The sequence below is a fragment of the Taurulus bubalis genome (genome assembly GCF_910589615.1).
Source record: "Taurulus bubalis genome assembly, chromosome: 14".
NCBI classification, from domain to species: domain Eukaryota; kingdom Metazoa; phylum Chordata; class Actinopteri; order Perciformes; family Cottidae; genus Taurulus; species Taurulus bubalis.
Window position 1 is genome coordinate 14,394,818 of NC_136602.1, and position 21,298 is coordinate 14,416,115.

At 38.0% G+C, this 21,298-nt stretch overlaps 1 protein-coding gene across 1 annotated transcript; it reads right to left on the reverse strand.

The window, feature by feature from the left end:
- Positions 1-4,102: 4,102 nt before the first annotated feature.
- Positions 4,103-11,473, reverse strand: elovl5 (ELOVL fatty acid elongase 5; the record flags this gene model as incomplete). The annotated part of the gene is made up of 7 exons (XM_079229782.1): positions 4,103-4,231; positions 5,607-5,741; positions 6,807-6,931; positions 7,486-7,657; positions 8,274-8,351; positions 10,862-11,049; positions 11,416-11,473. 7 exons carry the CDS (start codon positions 11,471-11,473, stop codon positions 4,103-4,105), a joined length of 885 nt encoding a protein of 294 aa, XP_079085908.1.
- Between the last annotated feature and the right edge of the window lie 9,825 nt (positions 11,474-21,298).

Consider the following 21,298-nt stretch of genomic DNA (forward strand, 5'->3'; position numbering starts at 1 on the left):
ACCACAGTCAGATCAGGCTGGTCATTAAGCGCCTCCACTGGAGCTGTTGGTGTTAAGGGCCTTGCTCAAGGGCCACACAGTGGTGGTAATGAGGGAGGAGAATAAATATGGGTGGTGAAATTGAGAAGGGTGCTGCCTTCTCACTTTGTATTGATGAACCAGATTTATTCTGGCAGTGAACCGATAACCCTTTGGTCCTGAAGCCTGATCTATAAACTCCTGAAGAGACACTTTTTAATCACATCATAGAAATGAGTAAACACACACGCTTACTATACCGCTGTTTTCAGGGGAGAACCTCAACACAATCGCCCCACCCTCTCTCTCTCCCTCAGGCCATTGCCTCTGAAAAATCTGTGAGTAAGGCATTGTTTGCATAGTGGCTGGCCAGCAGACATGCCACAAAAGCTCACAAACAGTCGCTCTGTACTCCTGTCAAATGCGAGCTGTGTCACACACACAGCAAAGCAGTCTGCACACCCTGCTGAGGAGGAGGTCGCAGTGGGAGAGTGTTACCTCTGAAGTGGAAAGGACTGACAGGGGAGTAGGCTTAGTCAAAGTGGCTGTCAGGAAAGGAGAGGATTTCTAAGAATATCTTGAGGAAAATAAGTTTCTTGTTTCTTGCTTTCTTTCACACAATAAGCGCAGCAACACACAACTGATCCACGTCAGGTTCAATTATTTAAGTGTACAGTCAAGATTGGACTTTTATAATCGAGCATGCCAAACATTCCTTCATAACAAAAGCTCACAACGAGCTGGGTGCTGATATCAGGACTGAGGAAACACAAAAACACTTTTAAGAATATCTCAATCCACTGAGAGCACTTGTTAGTGGACCTAGAAGGGAATAAAATAAAGTAGAAATAGGAAACAGAACACATCAGTGTTTTGGGGAAAACTGTCTAAAACGTCTGAAAATCCCAAATGCTTGAATTTGAAAAGAAATATTCGCTTCTAACATTTTCCTTCACTACAGATAACCTATATTATATTGGCTGTGTTTATTACCAACAACATTTGAAGATAACAAAATTCTAAAACAATTGTATTTTACTGCATCATCTCTAATGGTTAAAGTTGGAATATACTTTAAAACCCAAACCCATGTTTCACATCACATAGTGTAATTTTCTGATGTAAATAAGTTGCAGTAAACTAATACACACAGCATAGTTGCCGTTATAGTATATCTTGTTTATTAGAGCCAGCTTTGACTTTTAACAATATGCCTTCTAACACACTTATTCAAATTCAAAAACCAGACAAGAGGCCATGTGGCGCTTTGAGCTAAATGCTAATCGTGCTAACATGCTCACAATGACGCTTAACCATCTTAGCGTGTTAACATTAGACAACTGAGCTTTATTGCAACCAGACCTCTACCATGGCTAATACATGTTTACACAAACATTACATGGAAAAATATTATAAGGCTTAGTGAGCTCTCAACTCTTCTGCTGTACAGATGTTGTCTGTCTACACAAGCTACATTATTTCTAGCAATTACATAATTTTCAATGAAAGACAACAAGTAGGTTTACAATCTGTGTTTTTTTTTAATGAGTTACAGGGAGTAAAGCATGAGTCACAACATGTCAACCCAGATTTACCCCACATTTCTGAAAATATTTATATATATATATATATATATTTATTTTAACAGTCTATAAAAATGTACGTAATAAGTAATTACATACGCTTCCCTGGCCTTTTCCAATTGGGATCTTATTAAATGCTAATCCAGCCCTTAAATATATAAACCCTATTACCTTCACCTTGTACAAAAGAGGAACTGCAACAGGGATGGCATGTAGCTGGAAATAATTTAACTATAAATACAGTTCTGAGTAGATACGGCTTATGCAGGTTGAGCAGGTTTTCTCTTATCGGCAGATATCTCCGAATCATATTTATCAGGCAGATACAATTCTATGAATTATTAAGAATTGAACAATAATTTCTGCTGCAGTGAACATGCATCTAGGTCATCTATACATTTGAACATCATGTCATGCTCATTCAGTGGTTAAAGCCAGACAACACCTCATTATATTGATTCAGCATGGTAGAGGAGTTCAGCAGTGCTCCACTGAGAGTAGCAGTTTTACAGAGTTCATCATTCAAACATCCTTGTACCATTGTTTTCTATACCAGCATTTACTGTGTTGGCCCCTGGCAATGGTTTAGTGAAGAAGTAAATAACATAAACATAAGGAACACAAAGGAATAAATAGTTCAATCTCCACAACCTTCTTTTTCAACAAAACAATTCTCTTGTGAGGACTTTATGTTTTCACATTAAAAACATGTTAATATGGTAAAGTAACTGTTTTAGCAAAATGTTAAAAGAATAGTTCATCATTTTGGGAAATATGCTTGTTAGCTTTCTTGCCAAGAGCTAAATGAGAAGATTCATACCGCTCTTATATTTGTACGCTAAATTTGAGGCTACAGCCTTTGGACATAACCAGGCTAGCTGTTTCTCCATGTTTCCAGTCTTTATGCTAAGCTAAGCTAACCAGCTGCTGGTTGTCCTGTAGCTTGATTTCATGAGACACGAGAGTGGTATTGATCCTATCATCAAACCCTCAGCAAGACAGTGTACAAGCATATCTCCCAACTATTATTTTAATATAAGATAAACATCACTGTTGGTTTAGTATGTTTCAGTTGTTAGGAATGATAGTTTAGGACATTTGATATATCAAAAACAGAAACATCAGGCACAGGATTTGAACTGGAAGTTTGACAGATATTAGTATGAAATGGACCAACATGAATCTGGTCATAGCATATTGAAAAGATTAAAAATGCTAAATTAGAAACCAAATAAACTGGTCCAGAAGGCACCATATTTATGCAAAGACTAAAAAATAATACTACTACATATTCATTGACAAAACAATTCCATCTCATGATCCATTTATCAGCTATTTTGAAGCTTTTGATCGTATCACATGATCTTCCTCAGTATGTGGTTTACTCAGTTGTCATGAAATTTATATTTCCATTATTATGGACAATGTAAGGACTTGTGATAATCAAAAGCTCTAGAGCATCTACTAATTGGACCTTTTGGTGAGATTTTTTTTTCTGCTGTTCCCACGGTCAAACAAGGATATTGTAAAGTTTATCCGAATATAATATACTTGAGTTTTTATATTTGAACTATACAATATGATAAGATTCACTTGATAGGCTACCTAAGTAATTACCAAAAAGCAGCTGCACTGCAGACCTATATTTAATTAATTTAAATAAATTCAAGTTCTAATTGCATTCACTGGATAAAGCTACAGTAGATATTATATTAATCTGAGAGGAGACACATATATTTGTATAACATGGGGTTGTTAAGGAGAATTGATTTAATATTATGCTCATGAAACATAACTTACCCTCTTACATTGTGTCTGGTTTGAATATAAATCCCTGAAAATGCAGTACACTATGCTTTGGTTATGCTTTGGTTAGATGGCTAAATATTACAAACTGGAGAGGCTGCTCTGCAAATATATATCGGCCCTACAGCAAAACGTCTACTGGTGCAATCTGTCAATAACATGTGTGATAGTGTTACACAGGGCAAAATGTAGGTTTATGCAACAACAGGCAGGAGTGAGGTAAAGCAAGACTGAGGATGCTTGCCCTAGTTAAACTTAGGGCCATCGTCAGCATTGTGGTTTTATTTGTCCCCTGGGTTGTTGAAAGAGACGTCATTGAGTGTGATAAAAAACCTTCAGCTGCAACCAACAGCTGAAAACGTTCATCTTTGGACCTTTTGTGTGGAAAGCATCAGTGAATTAATCAAAATGTGTGTTTCATTGCTTGTAGCAAGAGGTTTTTGGGCTTTGGAGTGAATTTCTTCTAGAGGTCGGGTGAGGTAATATTGTGCAGCCATACTACAATACTATTGTATGGGAATTTATTATTCAATACCGTGAGTATAGGAATGTGTACAAAAAGATGGAAAGTATGTAACTATGGCTTAATTCATCTCAAGTGAATGCTAAACTATTCTAGGTAAGAGGATACATATACCTCCTAGCAGCATTAGCTAGCCCGCTACAGTGAGAATCAGTTGGCGGTTTCTCAAACGTTAATCCACCCTCAGTTTGTTGTGTGCAGTGCGTTCCGTGGCTGGCATCCCGTTTGCATGTCCATTCGTTGATGCAGGAGAGCCGTTTTGGTGCTCCTTCTTTAGAGAACCACTGTGCTTTTTGTAAGTCTTAAAAGAGAGGCAGAAATAGCATGTTATAATTAAACACAATGTTATCACTGACAATTAAAGAAGGCGAACAGGCGGCTTCATGATTAAATGTAATTACTGAAACACAAATTATTTTTCTTACTATGAGATAGGAAGTTATTTAGAAACAGTGTTTCCTTCACATAGCGTGGTCACACATTTAAGGGGTCCTTATCAAAACTAAAAATATTTTTGCATATCATCATCAATATCACAATTTCACAGCATATGCAGGGCTCTCAAGTGTCACGCATTGAGCGTGACTGTCACGCATTTCGGTCTTAAGTCACGCCCTCCCGCCACAGATCGTATTTCTCACGCTGAAAAAAAACCAGCGATGTGCCACAGCGCACAAACATGACCTGGTCGCGCTGCCCTCACCATGGAGGAATCAAGCACGTCTCCCCCGAATCCCCTGGAGTTCTGCCGTGAGGTGCCACTCATCAGCCAATCAAAAAAAAAGAAATGGGCTACACGAATAGCCAATCAGAAAAACGTATCTGTTGTATCTGGGTGAAATGTAATCCAGCAACCAATGAAAATAAAGCTAATAATAATATAGGGGGTAGGGGGGCTGGTCTGTGGGCATACGGCATGGACGGAGGCGCGGCCGGGGGGGAGAGAGGAGGAGGAGGAGGATATGTCACTCTTACCTGTCTTAAAAACTTGAGAGCCCTGCATATGTAACATACACAAATGTTAAACCAAATAAATCTGCTTCCAATAACAGAACTAGTTCACCAAATTCTGCCTATATACCTATTTGCCTATATACAAACACACACATATACAGTTGTGTTTATCATATGAATGGCAAGGCTGACATTATTCACGTTTTAACATGTATCCTGAAAATACTAAATACATTTTCAACACTTTCCTTCTTCCTTTCAGCTCCAAACCTGCTTCTTACTGAAGATGTATATATTTGAATGAATATAAGTCATGAATATAACATTTAATAAGAAAAAACAAGCCTAGTAATATAGTTGAACACTTGTTTTAACACACCTTACTCAAACAGGAGTAACTACTGCATTTGTTAATATACATTTATTGCTGTAGTGAGTATTTACAGCAGCAGGATGGAGTTTGTTGGATTAACTCAAAACTAACTCAACAGTCATGTTCATTGTAGAGAAGGAACATGTTACCCAGAGCAACAGTGTGGACTATTTCTGTGTTTTCATTGTTTTTATTGTTCAACAATGGAGACCGCTTTCACAAGCTCTGGTTCAATCAATTCATTGTCAGTTTTGGTCTTTTTATGGCACTTGCTGACGATAATAACATATCACCAAACCTATCCTTTAACCTCATTAAGTAACCATTCAAAAGTGAAAAACCAACTGACCTGTATGTAGAAGTTTGAGAAAAGGAAAATGAGCGTGACCATGTAACTTATTTGGAAGTACAGCCATCCCTTGGGGAAGCTACACGGCCAAATGACTGCACACATCGTCTGGAACATGGTTAAAAAGAACTGGATCTGTGGAGGAAACACGACACATGCTATGTGAAGGTGACACACAGCTTATAGAAACATATTATTGATCCAGAGCTTAAAATATCTTTTAGTGGACAGTGAAAATGTCTGCACTGTATTAGGACTAAAGAGGGTCCCGGAGAAAATAGTGCGAGGACACTTCAACATCTAGCAACATAAAGATCCACAATGTAAAGTGCATATAACAATAATCACACGCAAACCAAAGATCAAGAGCTGAAAATATAACAACTTTTCTTTACAACAGTAAATTTAAAAGGACAACGAGGGAAGATGCTGCGAGGGAAGAAACAGTGGTGAAAGTACATTTACTCAAGTACTGCGCATAATTCCTGTTTTGAGGTACTGAGTATTTCTATTTCATGCAAGGCAAAGGCAAATATTGTACTTTTAATCCACTACATTAATTTGGCAGCTGTTATTTTTCTTAAATATTATACATTGTTCAGTACACAAGTAATTATAGTCTGTAATTGAGTTGTTAATGTTTGATTTTCTTTAATAAAAGCCAAAAGATCTAATAGTGCGGTAAGAATATTTATTTTCAATGCAGTTAATCAATTAATTTCCAAAACCCTTTTATTTTCTAGTTATTGTTGTGCAGAAACCTGCTTTGATCTTCCTCGTTTTGTTTGTTAAGAGCATTCTTAAACAAACCTATTCAAAAATAAAAACTGATTGAATACAATTTTCTGGACTGACTGACTGACGTCTTTTAAGAAAATATGACTTTGAGACGTAATAGTAATCAGAAATATGGAAGATGGGCGTTTTGCAGATTTAACTGCCTAACAGTATATGAAATAGTTAAATTAATTAAATTAAACAACAATAAAAGGCTAATGCATCAGTAATATTGATCAAATAGAATATACAGTTTATGTATGTTTACTACATCATGATCAAATGAGCCTTTTATGAATTATGACTACTTTTGGTACTTTCGATTTAGCTGATAGCACTTAATTTTTCCTTATTAATCTATTAATTCTACTTTTACTTCAGCAAAATATATAAGCACTTCTTCCACCTCTGGGCTGAACCCACCAGCTGAAACTGTGTGATGTACTTCTTCCACCAAAGGTACGGCCGTATGGCGGGGATAGCCGACAGGCCGTAGTAAGAATACATTACCACGTGGACGAAGCTATTCAGGGAGGCGCCAAAATACGCTGAAGAGACATAGTGGAGACACAGGAAGTTACTCATGTACTGCGAGCAAAGTGAATGGCAGTGAATCAATCAATCAGTGAATGGCAAGTAACGTGGCAAGTAACGTGCATTAGTGGTGTTATGATCATAGAGGGAATAACTTATTGTCAGTGTGGAACCATTACTTTAAAGTTGATGTAAAATCAATAGAAGCTATTAACAGTAATACATAAATAATATAGTGAACATCCGATGACTGAATGAAATGTGTTCAAAGATCTGAAGTGTCCCATTATATTTGAATCTAAAGTAAAATGCCATCAGTGTATGAAAATTGACAACTGCATAACTCGCAGACTGCTGTGCTTTTTTCTGCACAACTTTAATAGGAAAGCACAAGAAGATATTTAACAGCGTTCAGATCACTTTGTGTCCTTTGAGGCTTTGTGGGGAAAACTAATGCGTTTAACATTAGAGCACTTGAATTATTTAGCTCTCTTTGGGGCCAAACCGTAAATGTGGTTACTGCAGTGATTTGAGTCCCTGGAGGGTAAAGTTGTCTTAAAACACTCACAATGGCCGCTGGGGACCCAGTTCATAACAAACCACCAGATATTCAGCATGCTAACATGGTGGTAGAGGTGGAGAAACGTGATCTGGTGATTGTTCTTTCGTAGTATGAAGAAAAAGGTGTCCATGAACTCAATGAGCTTTGAGAAGTAGTACCACCACAGAACATTGGTGATCTGAGAGGAGATGCAGCAAAACAAAAACGGGTTAAAGAGGAATAAAACAGAAGAACAACTTCTTGAAGAGAACAATGGAGAGCTGGCCAATCAGAAAATTACAGTTCAGAAGTTCTTTCAAGTGATAAGCAGAAGTCATCCTCAAAGGCCCTTGGAAGTTCACGATCGTAAAGCAATTTAACTTCCTGTACTGTGGCGGTGGCACAGTGATAAACCTTTTGATGTAATCACCGCAGAACTGCAAAGCCGTGCACATTTCCCTGGGAGCCGTGTTTTCACCTCCACTGAGCTCAGTAGGGCAACTGAAGAGAGTCATCATGATGACATGAGTCGGATTAAACTGACTCTCCTGTCTCTGCAGCTTATCCGCTGGGATTTACAGGTACTTGCCCATAGAAATCCCAACAAAAAAGAAACACACGTTGTGCTTAATATTTTATATATATACTTGCTGTCCGACAATAACTGGTATTAATATGTTTACTGTCCTATTAATAATATCAAGAAACAGAATAGGAAATAATATGCCAAATATGTGATCACATGAAAATATTATTTTATCATTTTAAACAATGATAATAAAACAGGTTACACAGTGTGAATCAGACTGACTCACCTTATTATCCACTTCCTGTGCACTGTGAGTGTTTTGGCAGTAGAAGTTGTAGCCACCGCTCCACACAGCAGTAACAAGCTGATGAATGATAAATACATATTTATGAATACAAACGCGACACACACAGGCACTGCAGTGCACAGAAACAATGTAAAAGTGAAACAACTTTCCCTTCCCTACAAGTAATACACACATGCACAGACAAATGGCAAGTCAGATCACTCACACTTCTGTCCATAAGGGAGAGGGATCCTCCTCTGATGCTCTCCCGGAGGTTTCTTCCCTTTTTCTCCCTGTTAAAGGTTTTTTTGGGAGTTTTTCCTGAACTGAATTGAGGTCCCGGGACAAAGGATGTCATATGTGTACAGATTGTAAAGCCCTCTGAGGTAAATTTGTGATTTGGGGCTATACTAAATTGTATTGAATTGAATAACTATATCCTGTCCCATATCGGTTTGTCGTCAGCTTGTGGTGCCCAGTATTATAATGATGTAATCTAATTGATCCTAAAAAAAACATGAGCTCACACTGCTACTAAAATAATCTGTATGATATGATGTGTAATGATTATCAGGTGATTTTATGACGTGTTATCACAGAGTGTTGGAATTAATAATTAACAAACATTTAACACACAGGTAGAATTCCTATGTTATAAAACACTCAATAGTAACAATCTGACTTATTTTCCCTCTACTAAAGTGGTACTGCAGTGATTTGTCCATAACGCAAGAGACATATTAAACAATTTTGGCTAAAAATCAGCTAATAGCTAAACTATTCTGACTTGTAGTTTCTAGTATAGGTCCAACTGGAAAATAACATTGGATCCCACACTTCCTATTCGGCAACTCAAATATTTAACAAAAACTTTACTTTTGGTTCATTCACGATTAAAACATGTATACAATGACAGGACAACATTACAAAAACTAAACAAACAGTCCATCACACACACAACGTCAGCAAGAAGTGTATATTGGACAAAGTAAAAGCAATTATACTAATTAAAACTAAGGATATTACCACCCTTGGTTAGACCGCCCCTGCTTGGCATCTTTCAGACTCAAACCAATCTTTATCAAAGACTTCATAAGGTTATTTTTGCCTACTTAACAAAAGCCACCAAAGCCATTATTATAATAAGAATTATTAATATAACAACTCTGTTTACAGTAGTACTCTTTTTGACAAGTAAACTAATCTTTATGTGCACAGTCAGTGTCACGTCCCTTAAAACAACAATTATTCTAATGCAAGTAGATGCCGTGGCTTAATGCTGATTCACCAAATCGATATAGATACACTGTCTTTGTCTGCTGCTGTAAAATGCTTCCTTAACTAAACTCAGTGCCAAGAAGCTGCCACCAGTTAGGAACCAGCAACATAATTAAGTATTTGGTTTATAAACATCAAACATTTCATCATGTGCGCACAGACATAAGCCGTCCTCTCGGTTGTTATAACTCCGTGATTCTTTGTTCAAACCTCCAGCAGCATTAGTCAGCCTTTAAATATTACAAAATTAATCACAATCAGATTAATCACAATCATTATGTGACAAACCGCTGTGACCTGGAAACTAGACAAGAACAAAACTGCCTTGTACTTTGATTCACATCAGGTGGCATTGATTTTGGACTGCCAAAAGTTCACCCCATGGCCGGGGCATTGTCAGAGTACAGAGTACAACAGTCCACTGGGGCCTTATGCAATGCAGACGGATGGCTGGATGGAGAGGACAGATACTTTAGACTTACACATATACTATTCTGCTTCATCTGTTTCTGACTTCCTGGTATTCACACACTTTTTTACGATCACTATGATTATTGAAGTCTGGGGCACTGTTGCTACAACATAAACAGAGCGTATTCAGCTCAGACTCTGTCACCATGTTTGTTTACATCAGTGCATCTATCGATTTCAATTTAATTACAATTAATTTAGCAAGCTGTTAATCAAAATCAATTATCCAGCAAACAAAAGAGGGCTGTGCTGATGTCTGCGAGGGCATACGCGGGATTCAATGGCTGAAACAATGAGCGTGTCAGCGTCCAGTTGTGTCCCTCTCACTCCCTGATAGCATTGTCTCTAATGGTAGCGTTCAGTGAGAGACACATGTGGCAATAGGCCTATTCAATTAAGTCTATTCAGAGTCATTTTTGGTAAATATGCTTATTAAATAATATATCATATGTTAATTTGTGAGCTTTAGTGGTGCTGGTTGGGGAATTATGTTCCCCTTGGACAGAGCCAGGCCAGCCGCTCCCCCCGCCTCCAGTGTTAATGCTAAATTAAGCCAACTGGCTGATGGCTGTAGCTTCATATATACATGAGAGTGGTATCAATCTCATCCGACTGTCAAGAAAGCAAATAGGTGCATTTTCCAAAATGTCAAAAATATTCCTTTAGTTAAACATATATATCTGGTCGTATTCCCACACTAGAGGTTTTTTTTGTGACGATGCTGCACAGATTCAGGTCAGTTTCCTCTTTTGTCTTTTATAATCTGTCTGTAGAGTGACGCTGCGGTGATTGCTTTGGCCTACTTCAACACATCTCTCAGTGCCGGGCAGTCTGTTTACCTCATAGAACATGTAGAAGGACAGGAGTGTGAGGCCCAGATTGTAGAGCACCAGGAGGCCTCTGCAGGAGTACGGCTGCCTCTGTTTCATGTACTTGGGCCCCATCCATACGATAAGGAGGTACATGACTGTGAGGACGAAGGTCGGTGGGTAGTTGTCGAGCAGCAGCCATCCCCGCACCCGCTGATCTGAAATGTGGAGATAAAGAGGACTGATTTTACCGTCGATAAGGTAGCCTCATTGGTAACAGCAGATGAGCTTGAAAAGTGAAAAGCAGCAGCAGTGCTCACTGAGGAATGTTTGCTCAACACATAGAAAGGTTGGCAGCAAGAAGGTGAAAAACCCCGGCAGGCTTCTTGTGCAAGTTCATGCAACGTGTGCAGTGTAATGTGCGACTCGGGTCAAAGGTTTTAGGTAATGCCGTTAATGCCGCTACCTTGACTTTTCTGATAACTGGAGTAACATGTTGGGAGATAAACACATGAAAGACAACAGCAACACATGTAACACATGTAATATTGTCAACTAAAGATAAGAATATAAACTTGACTTACCCCTGGGTCCCAGCCATGACTCTAAGTAAGTATTCAGGTTATGATTGAAAGTCTCCATTTGTCACTTAAAAACAGAAAATGAAAAAAAAATTTTAAACGATTCAAAGCGGTATGAACCTATTTTTCTGTGGCCACTTACGAGCAAAACACAAGAAAAAGCTGAACATCACATACATGATTTACATATTAAGCAAACATTGGACTGAAATGCCCCGTAGAGGAGAGAGGAACTGCAGAGTGTGTCAGTACATTATCAGGACATATTGTACATTATACATAGTGATTTGACGCATTTTCTTTTATAAATATATTGATTAGTGCAGCTTTAAGTATAAAAAGCTAAAGGAATCTGCCTGACAGAGGGCTTGTTAGTGATCACAACAGTCTTCTGGAAGTTCTGATTAACTCGACGTAGTGCATAAATGACCAAATTTAACTAAATTGTGTCAATTTTCATACATGGCTATCTTGTTTGTATGTATGTCGTTTTGCAGTCAACGCTCTCTTATACGTCCCAATAACTGATCTTTCACATCCCTGTGGTTTCAAACAACAGATCAAATGTGGCCACTTCTGTAAAACAAGAGGCCAGCAGGCAGCTGTGAACAGACAATAACCTCATATATTTTCATTTAAGACTGATGTATAGTGATTGTCTGTTTTTTTGATTGTTAGAAATAATGAAATGTGTAGATTTATTTGAAAATCAACGATTCTTGTCAATGCTGCCACATTTATTTTGACAAAAACATCTAAATCTTTGTGCATGTTCTGTTGCCAAAGCTGTCAAATTGTGGTGGTACATTATTGTTTGATTACTCTTTTCCTTTGTGAGAGTTCGAACACTCGGTTGCTGTATTTAAACAGCTGATTCATACAGCTGTTTCCAGTCAGGAAAATTAAAAAAGTGCAGATGTCCTCTGTAAGAAGTAAGTACTTTTTCCATAAACAGTATAATTTATCATATCATTTCAGATTCCACTGCTATACTTGTGAGTCAGATCAACCCTGTGATATAAAGAAGGCTATGTAATGAATGTCTGGTTATGTTTTCTTATCAGAAGTTTTAAGTTTTCATTATTGGTGTGTCCACTACCTACTAATGTATGGTCAGTTTTTTCATTGAGATGTAAGCCTGGACAAACATCTTAAGTCACAGTCACTCATTTCCTGTAAATCATACTTTGTGATTGCATTGATGCAGCTTTCTCACACAAACTGCACAACTCTGGAATAGCCACCCTCTCCAGGAAAATATCATATACAGTTGTGACAAGATCATTCACACTGCATGCACAAATCCCTGCAGCTGATTTCTTACTGTAGACCTTTTTATGTGTTGTCACCTTGCACTTTCCTGCAGCCCTTTACATTGTTTTCTGTGTCACCTCAGGTTCTGCACAAAATGCCTCATCGCAACCGCAAAAACTATTTATTTTCACTGCCGTGTTTCAGCGATATGCACTCAATTGAGTCCGGTTACGTCACAGACGGCTGCACTACTGGACAGCTTCTACACCTGCGTCCACTGCTGGAAACTAAATATGGACTATATACTGTATCTCTTTCGAACATGATGTCTCCTTTAGATGTGAGGTATTGTGGCTCTTATACTTTATCTGACTGAGGGCCATGTGAACCTCTGCTTATTGGTCTGCTTTTCCAACAAAGATCTTTGAACATAATGTTATATAATATGATTAACAAATCATATTTTGACGCAGATTGGTTACAATCTTTTGGCTCCAGTCAGATTTGTGTCTGTCTGAGGTGATACAAAATACCCTTGGACTTTATAGTCAGACATTTGAGTCCAACTATTAAATGTATATAAAGCATCTCACTTCAACAAAGGTATGACTATTAAAACTGAGAGGGCACACCAGTGACTTTGTTTATATGCATTTCATACATTTCATTTAATCCATATCAAGAAGTATTCATTTAAAAGCCGGGAAATATAAGTATTTTGATTATCAACTTGGATGATTATATTCCACAACGTTACCATGAACTCTTTTTTTTTCTTCAGAAAATGATGATTACATGTTAAATATACATGGTGCATATTTGTTCCTTGAGTGCAACTCGGCACAGTATATATAGAGTTGAAACTTATGATGAACTGCTACCCAGGCGGCATATTACTGATAGTTGCATTTGTCTATAAAACAAAATATGGCTTATTCTGGTCATCCTCAGTACAGTAATATCCGTGCTCTGATTATCAGAGATGCATTAGGCTGCACCAAAACATGATAATCTGCAAGGCCTTAATCAGAGCATGATGAGCCCCAACAGGAGAGCATGCTAGCAGTCAGTCAGTCTGACCTCGCAGAATGTTGGAGCCTTTCAAAATACGTCTAAACAATCAAAGGAAACACTAATGCATCATCTGGACGTGGTTTCATCACTGCAGCTGATAATGACTCATTCAAACAGTCTAATACCGGTTAGCTATGGTTGGCCAATATGACAGTATATATACACAATAATATAAATGTTTATACCAAGGTAGCTCGCCAGATCAGAATGTATTAGGCCATTGTGGTCAATGTTGAATAAATAGAAGTTCTTTATTTTCATTATGGATTTGTACATGCTTTTTGCATCAATGTGATGATATGTGCTTTTATACTTGTTAGGCATTTACATTTTTCACTGTTATTTAGACATGTACAATTTCAAATTACAGCCAGCTTGGAGACTAGCTATCGTCTGTCTCTTTATCTTTTATTGAAAGGTGGAATTTACAGCATCGCGGTTAAACAGAAACTGTTAACCAACAATCATCTGGAAATCAGCAAGCATTTGGACTTCTTTAAGACAAGTCCTTGCAAGTGAATTCTCTTTGTTGCCAGTAAGCAAAACTAACCGCGATACAAAATCATCCACCCCCCTCTGCAAAAAGATTTTTAAATGTTACACACAGGTTTATTTGTAATCATTATTTATAGATTTCCCTCCACATCTTAGCTCCTTGGTGTGTGTGTGTGTGTGTGTGTGTGTGTGTGTGTGTGTGTGTGTGTGTGTGTGTGTGTGTGTGTATGTATATATATATATATATATATATATATATATATATATATATATATATATATATATATATATATATATATATATATCTGCATGTTTCTGTTTGTGTATGTGACTGTGTTTCTCTCTAGATGCTCAGAATGAATTGCTGCTTGGTGGGGTTGATTAAATTGTTTTGAACTTGAATTGGAAATAACAGCAAAAGCAACATTGAAAGGTTTTCACCAGGACGTTTGACAACTATCAATCAAACATAGAGTTTCGTAACTACATGTAGTATGCAGTATTCTGCTGCCTGTGCTTACATAGTAATATTTTAGCATTAACATAATGGAGAATAGCGAATGCAAGACAAATGCATTGAAATACCGTTGCCAACTAAATCGTCCTGCCGCTTATTTGCAAATATTACACACAGTATTCTCACACGTGTTATCTAAACTGCACTTTACGGACAATGCACTGTATAAAACAGCAGCCCGGTCTCCAGTTCAACTAAAAGATGGAAGCGCTGACATGATGACGGCGGTTATCTCATTACATCATCCTCTAATTTTATGACTCAAACTTCCAGAGAGGAATTAATTAACTAAAAAACACTTATCGCATCCTGTCGATCGCATCCAGGCTAGAGGTCACCGCTTCAGCATCATCCAAAAAAAAAACTCATCGCGAACACAAAACGACATGCGCGCTGAAAAATAGTAATATAAAGCCTCACCATGAAGCTGGCCGTCCGGTCGCGTCAGAGAACGAGATGTTGAGTGTGGATGAAGCAGCTGTGCGCCGTGGACTGACTGCCACCTTTAGAGGCGGGGAGGCAGAGAGCCGCCTGTGTAACTAGCTGGCTGGCTGGCCGGTCTGAGCACAATGTGCAGCCTTGTCGCTCAGTGGAAAATAGTGGGAGGAACACGCAGACTGGCCCGATGCCCTGCAGGAGGGTTGCAGCCAGGAGGTGACCCGGTGTGTTGCAACCACAGACACGGATTCACAAAGATGACAGCAAGGCTGTCGCTCTTCCTGTGATTGCAGTTAAATAGGCGTCCCGTAAATTGTGATCTCGAGGCATGTTGATACTGTAGAAGTCCGGAAAACATAACACATGTGTTTGTTATTATCAGAGCTGCCAACTTTTCAAAAAACCTTGGAGTGAGATTTTGTCGGGGGTGACCAAAATTTAGCCGCGCAGCCACACACGTTGGTGGCTCAAATATCAGGAAATTTGAATTAGTTTGGCGTTGTACCCATGTTGTACCCATGTTGTACCCATGTTGTACCCATGTTGTACCCATGTTGTACCCTGCATTTTGGTGGTTTGTGGGGCCTAAAGTCGTTGATAGGGGCGGCCTACTGGAGATGGACAACATTGGTTACATTCTGTGAAGCAAAGACATAGCTGATGGTCCACCCCCAGGACATTTTGGTTGAAGTAGATGTTATTTCATGCATTCTAGTGGATTTTTGGGTGGTATGCTAAAGATGTAGCCTGGTACCAGCCGAACTTAGCCCGCCCACAACATTTGAGGTCTGGAAGTTCGGTCTGGCACTGCTCTGTTGGGGAGAAATGATCCAAAATCAAAAATTGTTCGGACCAATCAAATTGTCAGGGCGGGCTTTATACGATGATGGACAGATGACAGTAACGTAATCAACCACGTCACCAAAGAGCGCTTGGGAACCACATGTCATTAACATACCTTAGTCCAGGGGTGGGCAATTCATTTTCCCAAGGGGCCACATGAGAAATTTGGACCGTTGTGGAGGGCCGAACCAATAGTCTGAATTTAATTCAATTAACTCAATATGAATGTTATTACTTTATTAAAAAACTGTAAATTATATTGTTTTGAGCTGCTACTGGTAAGAATAAGTGTTACAATAAGGCTATGAAAATAAGTTAACAAAAATGTAAACCGTACCTTAAATATGTATGTTAAAGACCAGCAATGTATTAACTTTAAACAAAAGCAATAAGTGTTTTTGATGGTTTCCAGTTCAGTTGTTCTTACTCAGTGAGAAAAGTCCAGTCTGTGTTGCTTGAACAAGAGCATGAAGTCTGGTTGAATGAGGTGGAGATGAAGGACAGCTGACAGGTATCAGAGAGAGGATCTGATCTGTTGAACTTCATCACTAGAATGTTTGTTCTCATGTAGGTAGATCCAAAGAGAACCAACATCTTCTGAGCATCTTTCCTCATGTGAGGAACGTTCTTCTCTTTGCAGGCCTGGACTGGGACAAAAATTTGGCCCTGGACTTTTTGGTCCAGACTGACCCACCACAATCCGCGCGCAGATACTAATTAAAGTACAAATACGTCAAAATTTACAGCACTTGAAAACGTTGTTACATTCAACCAGGGCCATGTGTGTGCAAAAATAAAGCAAACACATTATGAATAACTTGGCAGTGGTGGAGGAAATAAAAGTCCTGCATTGAAAATATTTCACAAGCTAAAGTAATTTATTAATGAATTAGGCTACCTAAAAAGTTATAATAGGTGATGCAGAAAAATGTTCCCTATTGTTGGACTATTAAATATTATATTAGTATTTGTATTACTACTGAAGATTTAACGTGTAAGAAACATTCCACTTGTGAATGCCGGGAGATAGAGCAATATTAAGATGATGTAAATAAAGGTGTGGTTACAATTTATGCAAAATAAGGATTTATGAGCCATCTTTTTATTTTGGTGTTGAAACCCGCTTTTTGCTGACGTTTTTTTTTCTAGTTTCTGCCATCAGAGGGAGCTGTGGACTGTGAAAGGGCCTAGTTTTAGTTATGCGTAACGCAAGGTCATATCTAACGATTCCTGTCTCTTCATTTTCCCTGTTTGAGACCGGTTTGTAATGTGCAGAGTCAAAGTTATACAGTTGACATGACTTGGATACTTGCTAAACTTCGTTGAGCTTGTCGAACTTGACGGTTTTCCTGTTTGTAATAGCAGCGCGAGGCAAACCACGAGTTAATGTGAATGCTAACGGTCAAAGATGGCGGCTCGCTAAATTATCTTTCCTTTTGGTAAATTTACTTTGTAATGTTATGGCTCAAATTAAGGTTCACGGTGACAATATACAATGTGCGAGGGCGCTAGTTTTAGATAGAACTTTAGATAGATAACTTAAATTACTTGAATGTTTACATCAGTGAAAATTGACTTGTAAATTAGATATTTCTTTTCAGGGACTAGTAGTAAAATACAGATGCATATTATTACAAATGTCAATAGTAATTTGCAACTAAAACGTTTTGAGTAACTGAACTGAAGATAATATGTGTGTTTATGTAAACGAAAAAGACTTGACACAGAGAGAGAGGTCTTTTGGCATATTTTATTTTGAGATATTTAAGAGAGAACAAAAGCACAATTGAACCATCAATAAATGTTTAGTTATGACCAAGAAGAGCCTGAATGATGACATCAACTAATGATTTCTGTTCTTTTTTCCCAATATGAAGCAGGCTATTATCATCTGGTTTAAGACCCATTCCTGGAGCTTGTGACAGATTTTAGGAGGCACCAATGGATCCTGAGACAATAAATCCAAAAGGCAACGAGTCCTATGCCCAGGCAATAGCAGCACGGGCATGCAGGTGAGGCAGCGGCAGGTGACCACAGCGTGGGTCGGGCAGGTTACAGCACATCTGACATCAGCTGCGGCCGCATGTGGAAACAGATGGATGAGGAAATGAAAGCCAGCTACACCGCAAGGGAAGTCATGCAAGGCCTGCCAAGTGTAAATGATTCCCGTCTTTTCATTTTCTCTGTTTGATATATGCTGTTATCATTTTGTATCAAACCATTACTGCAATTAAATTACTTCTTCCTTTGTTCAGTCAGATACTTGGTCAGTCGGTTATAGCACTTTCACTCATACATACATGTGTTCGACCCAGATTATTATAACAGACTATTGATCGTATATGTCCGTAACGGGTTATTCATGTTGGCATGAACTCAAAGCTACTGCCTTGATTTGTCGATCACTCAATTGGCTGATCTTCAGAAAATCAATCACCAACTATTGCATTTTGATATTGGAGTAATTCCCATTTATCAAGCAACAATGCAGTTTTCTGTTTTATATTTTTGTAACACGAATGCATTTGGGTTTGGGACTGAATGTGACGACATTTCTTGGTCTGTGTGGAATTGTAATGAACATTTCTTTTGACAAGACTAAAATTACTATATTCAACATAACTCAAAATCATGCAACCTTACCAAGCAGCAGACATGCTTGAATGAGCTGCTGTACCAGGGCCTTTAGCAAAAATCTGTTCTTTCCCAGATCAACCCAAACCTATTATGTCACGTTGATGTGTTTGTCTCACTGTGAAGCTACAGTTACTTTAATAGTATTACTAAAGCAACACCAGCTGCAACCCAGGCACTCGACGATTAGTACAAAGTGGGAGAACAACGTACCTTTGACAGTCTCACCTTGAAGTGGAGAATATATGAAGGCGGTCAAAACCTGCTTTTACTTTCACACCTCAGCACACCAATCAATACTTAAAGTGTGATTTTGATTGTGTGATTTTATGTTTTGGACGGTTACCAAAATTGTGCCATGCTAAATATCCCACACTTTAGCAGCATCACTTGGATAATGTTACATTACATTAAATTAATTTAGCAGACATTTGTGTCCAAAGCAACTTACATTCAACTTATAGGAAGAAGAGCTAGGTGTCATGAACAACTCTGAGTAGGCTACTTCCCAACTAATTGCATAGCAGCTAACTAAACTGTCACATTAATTTTTAATGACCAGACCTGACCAGATGACAAATATATATACCTGCAAGCTTAATGAGCAAAAAGTTCACAGTGACTATGGGAGCAAGGACTGTAATGATCTGGATGGTTTATGATACTGTATGTGTTGCGTTATATTGGGCTGATGCCATAAATATTACACATATAATATTACACTTGTTTTAGAATTATTGGCACAAAGAAATACCAATAAGGATTTTTGTTTTTTTTTAACCTTTTTTTCATCCAGGGAAATTCTAACAATGAGAAAAGCTCAGGAACACTGAATCAATTAGATTCCCAGTACAACCAGTCTGTTCTTTTGGCCACAGACCAGCTTCACTGGAGAAGCTGTGGCTTCAGGACTTGGCTTGTCTGTCATCCACAAATCATCCCAGAATGAGTCATATCAACTCTCAAGTTCCACCTTTTGGTGACAACTGCATTTATTGATTTTCTTTGCCACTTGAGGGAAACAGAAACAAGCTGTAAGCAGCACTGGCACCTCATCACATTGTAGCTGCTTTGTGTAGATGTTAGCAAACATCTACACAAAAACACAGTTTACATTTACATCGTTCGATGTGTTGCAACATTAGCATTCATTTGGAGTCGTGTTCACCCAACAAATGTAAATTCAATATTCGTTATCCTTTTATCCGTGTTATTGGTTTCCATCAACTCCTGAGGGAAATATCTGTCTCTTAAGCAGCTAAATGCTCCACTGAGGTCACCAGCTTCTCGTTAACTTTGTATATTTGTGTTATCGTGGGGCTGGAATAAAGCTATCTTCTGAATTAAAACAGTTTTCGGCAGGAAAGGTATAAAACAATGAAAGAGCTGAAAGACACCAAAACACTGTCAAGTTGAGGGTGGATAACTGCAGAGATGGGTGATACTTCTCTGTGGGACTGTGAGCAAATATGTATGTGATCTTTTGTAAATATAAACATATTGATTAGTAGCCTGCATTTGAAGTATAAGCATAATCAATCTTGGAAGCTTGGAAACAGAGATGTAAAAAAAATGTAAACAAAGAGAACAGCACATGGGTGTTGAGTCTGGCATTTTAAATGTAACGATTAAAGATGGTACATGAACACATATAAGAAGAGGAATGCAAGCAGAGAATATATTATACAGATTTATGTATTAAACATTTAATTATTGTATACATATAATATGCATTTTGTTAAGGTGTTTTGCACAAAAAAAAAGCTAATGGTTTGACAATTACTTCTCTCGTCGTGAGGCAAGAGCCTGGAAGACGCTCAAAACAGGGAGAAAATAAATATTCACGATTACACATGACACGCTTTGACCTTGCCATGGTAACGTGTGTGGTAACGTGTGTCTCAGCAAAGTTAAAGTGGAAAAATGGCCGTACTTACATTCATTGACCTGCTGCATGTTTACTACTTAAAACAAATGTTTTCCCCTTGAATATCTCATCAATTTTCTTGTAACCGTTCAACCGCTATTTTACTTTTCATTTGTGAACTTTACAAACTAATTATTGGGAATTTTACTATTCTTGTATTACTTTTTCTTATTGGGACTTTAATTGTAGTTTTAATATCAGTGGAGCATTTCTAATAATTTATCATGAAGAATGTTTGTGTTGAAGACCAGCTATTTAAACACATAATGCATCTTATTTTACTCTAATGGCCATTTCCATGAATACAAAAAGAGCTTTGTTTGTGGTTTAATATCTGTTTCTTGTCCCTCCACAGGATGGGCCTTTTCGTATCATCATCTGGTCCAAAAGGTCAAACAGGAGGTCAATTATGTAAAGTGGTTCAATACTACCATCTTGTGGATGTGACTGTTCATGTTTTGGCTGTTGGACATTTATTTATTTAGCTATTAAGAAAAGTGTGTTGAAATTCACAGGTTTACTTTTATAACGTTTTCGCAAAATAAAATAAAAAAAGTCTTATTGTTGTTATAAACTATATGCTATAACTACACAGAAATGAAATACATCAACACTGGTTTGAATATTGACATTTATTACGAAATCTTTCTTTCTCTGAAGTTGGCGCCCGTTCTCCTCCCGGCAAAATAGTCTGCCAGCGACGG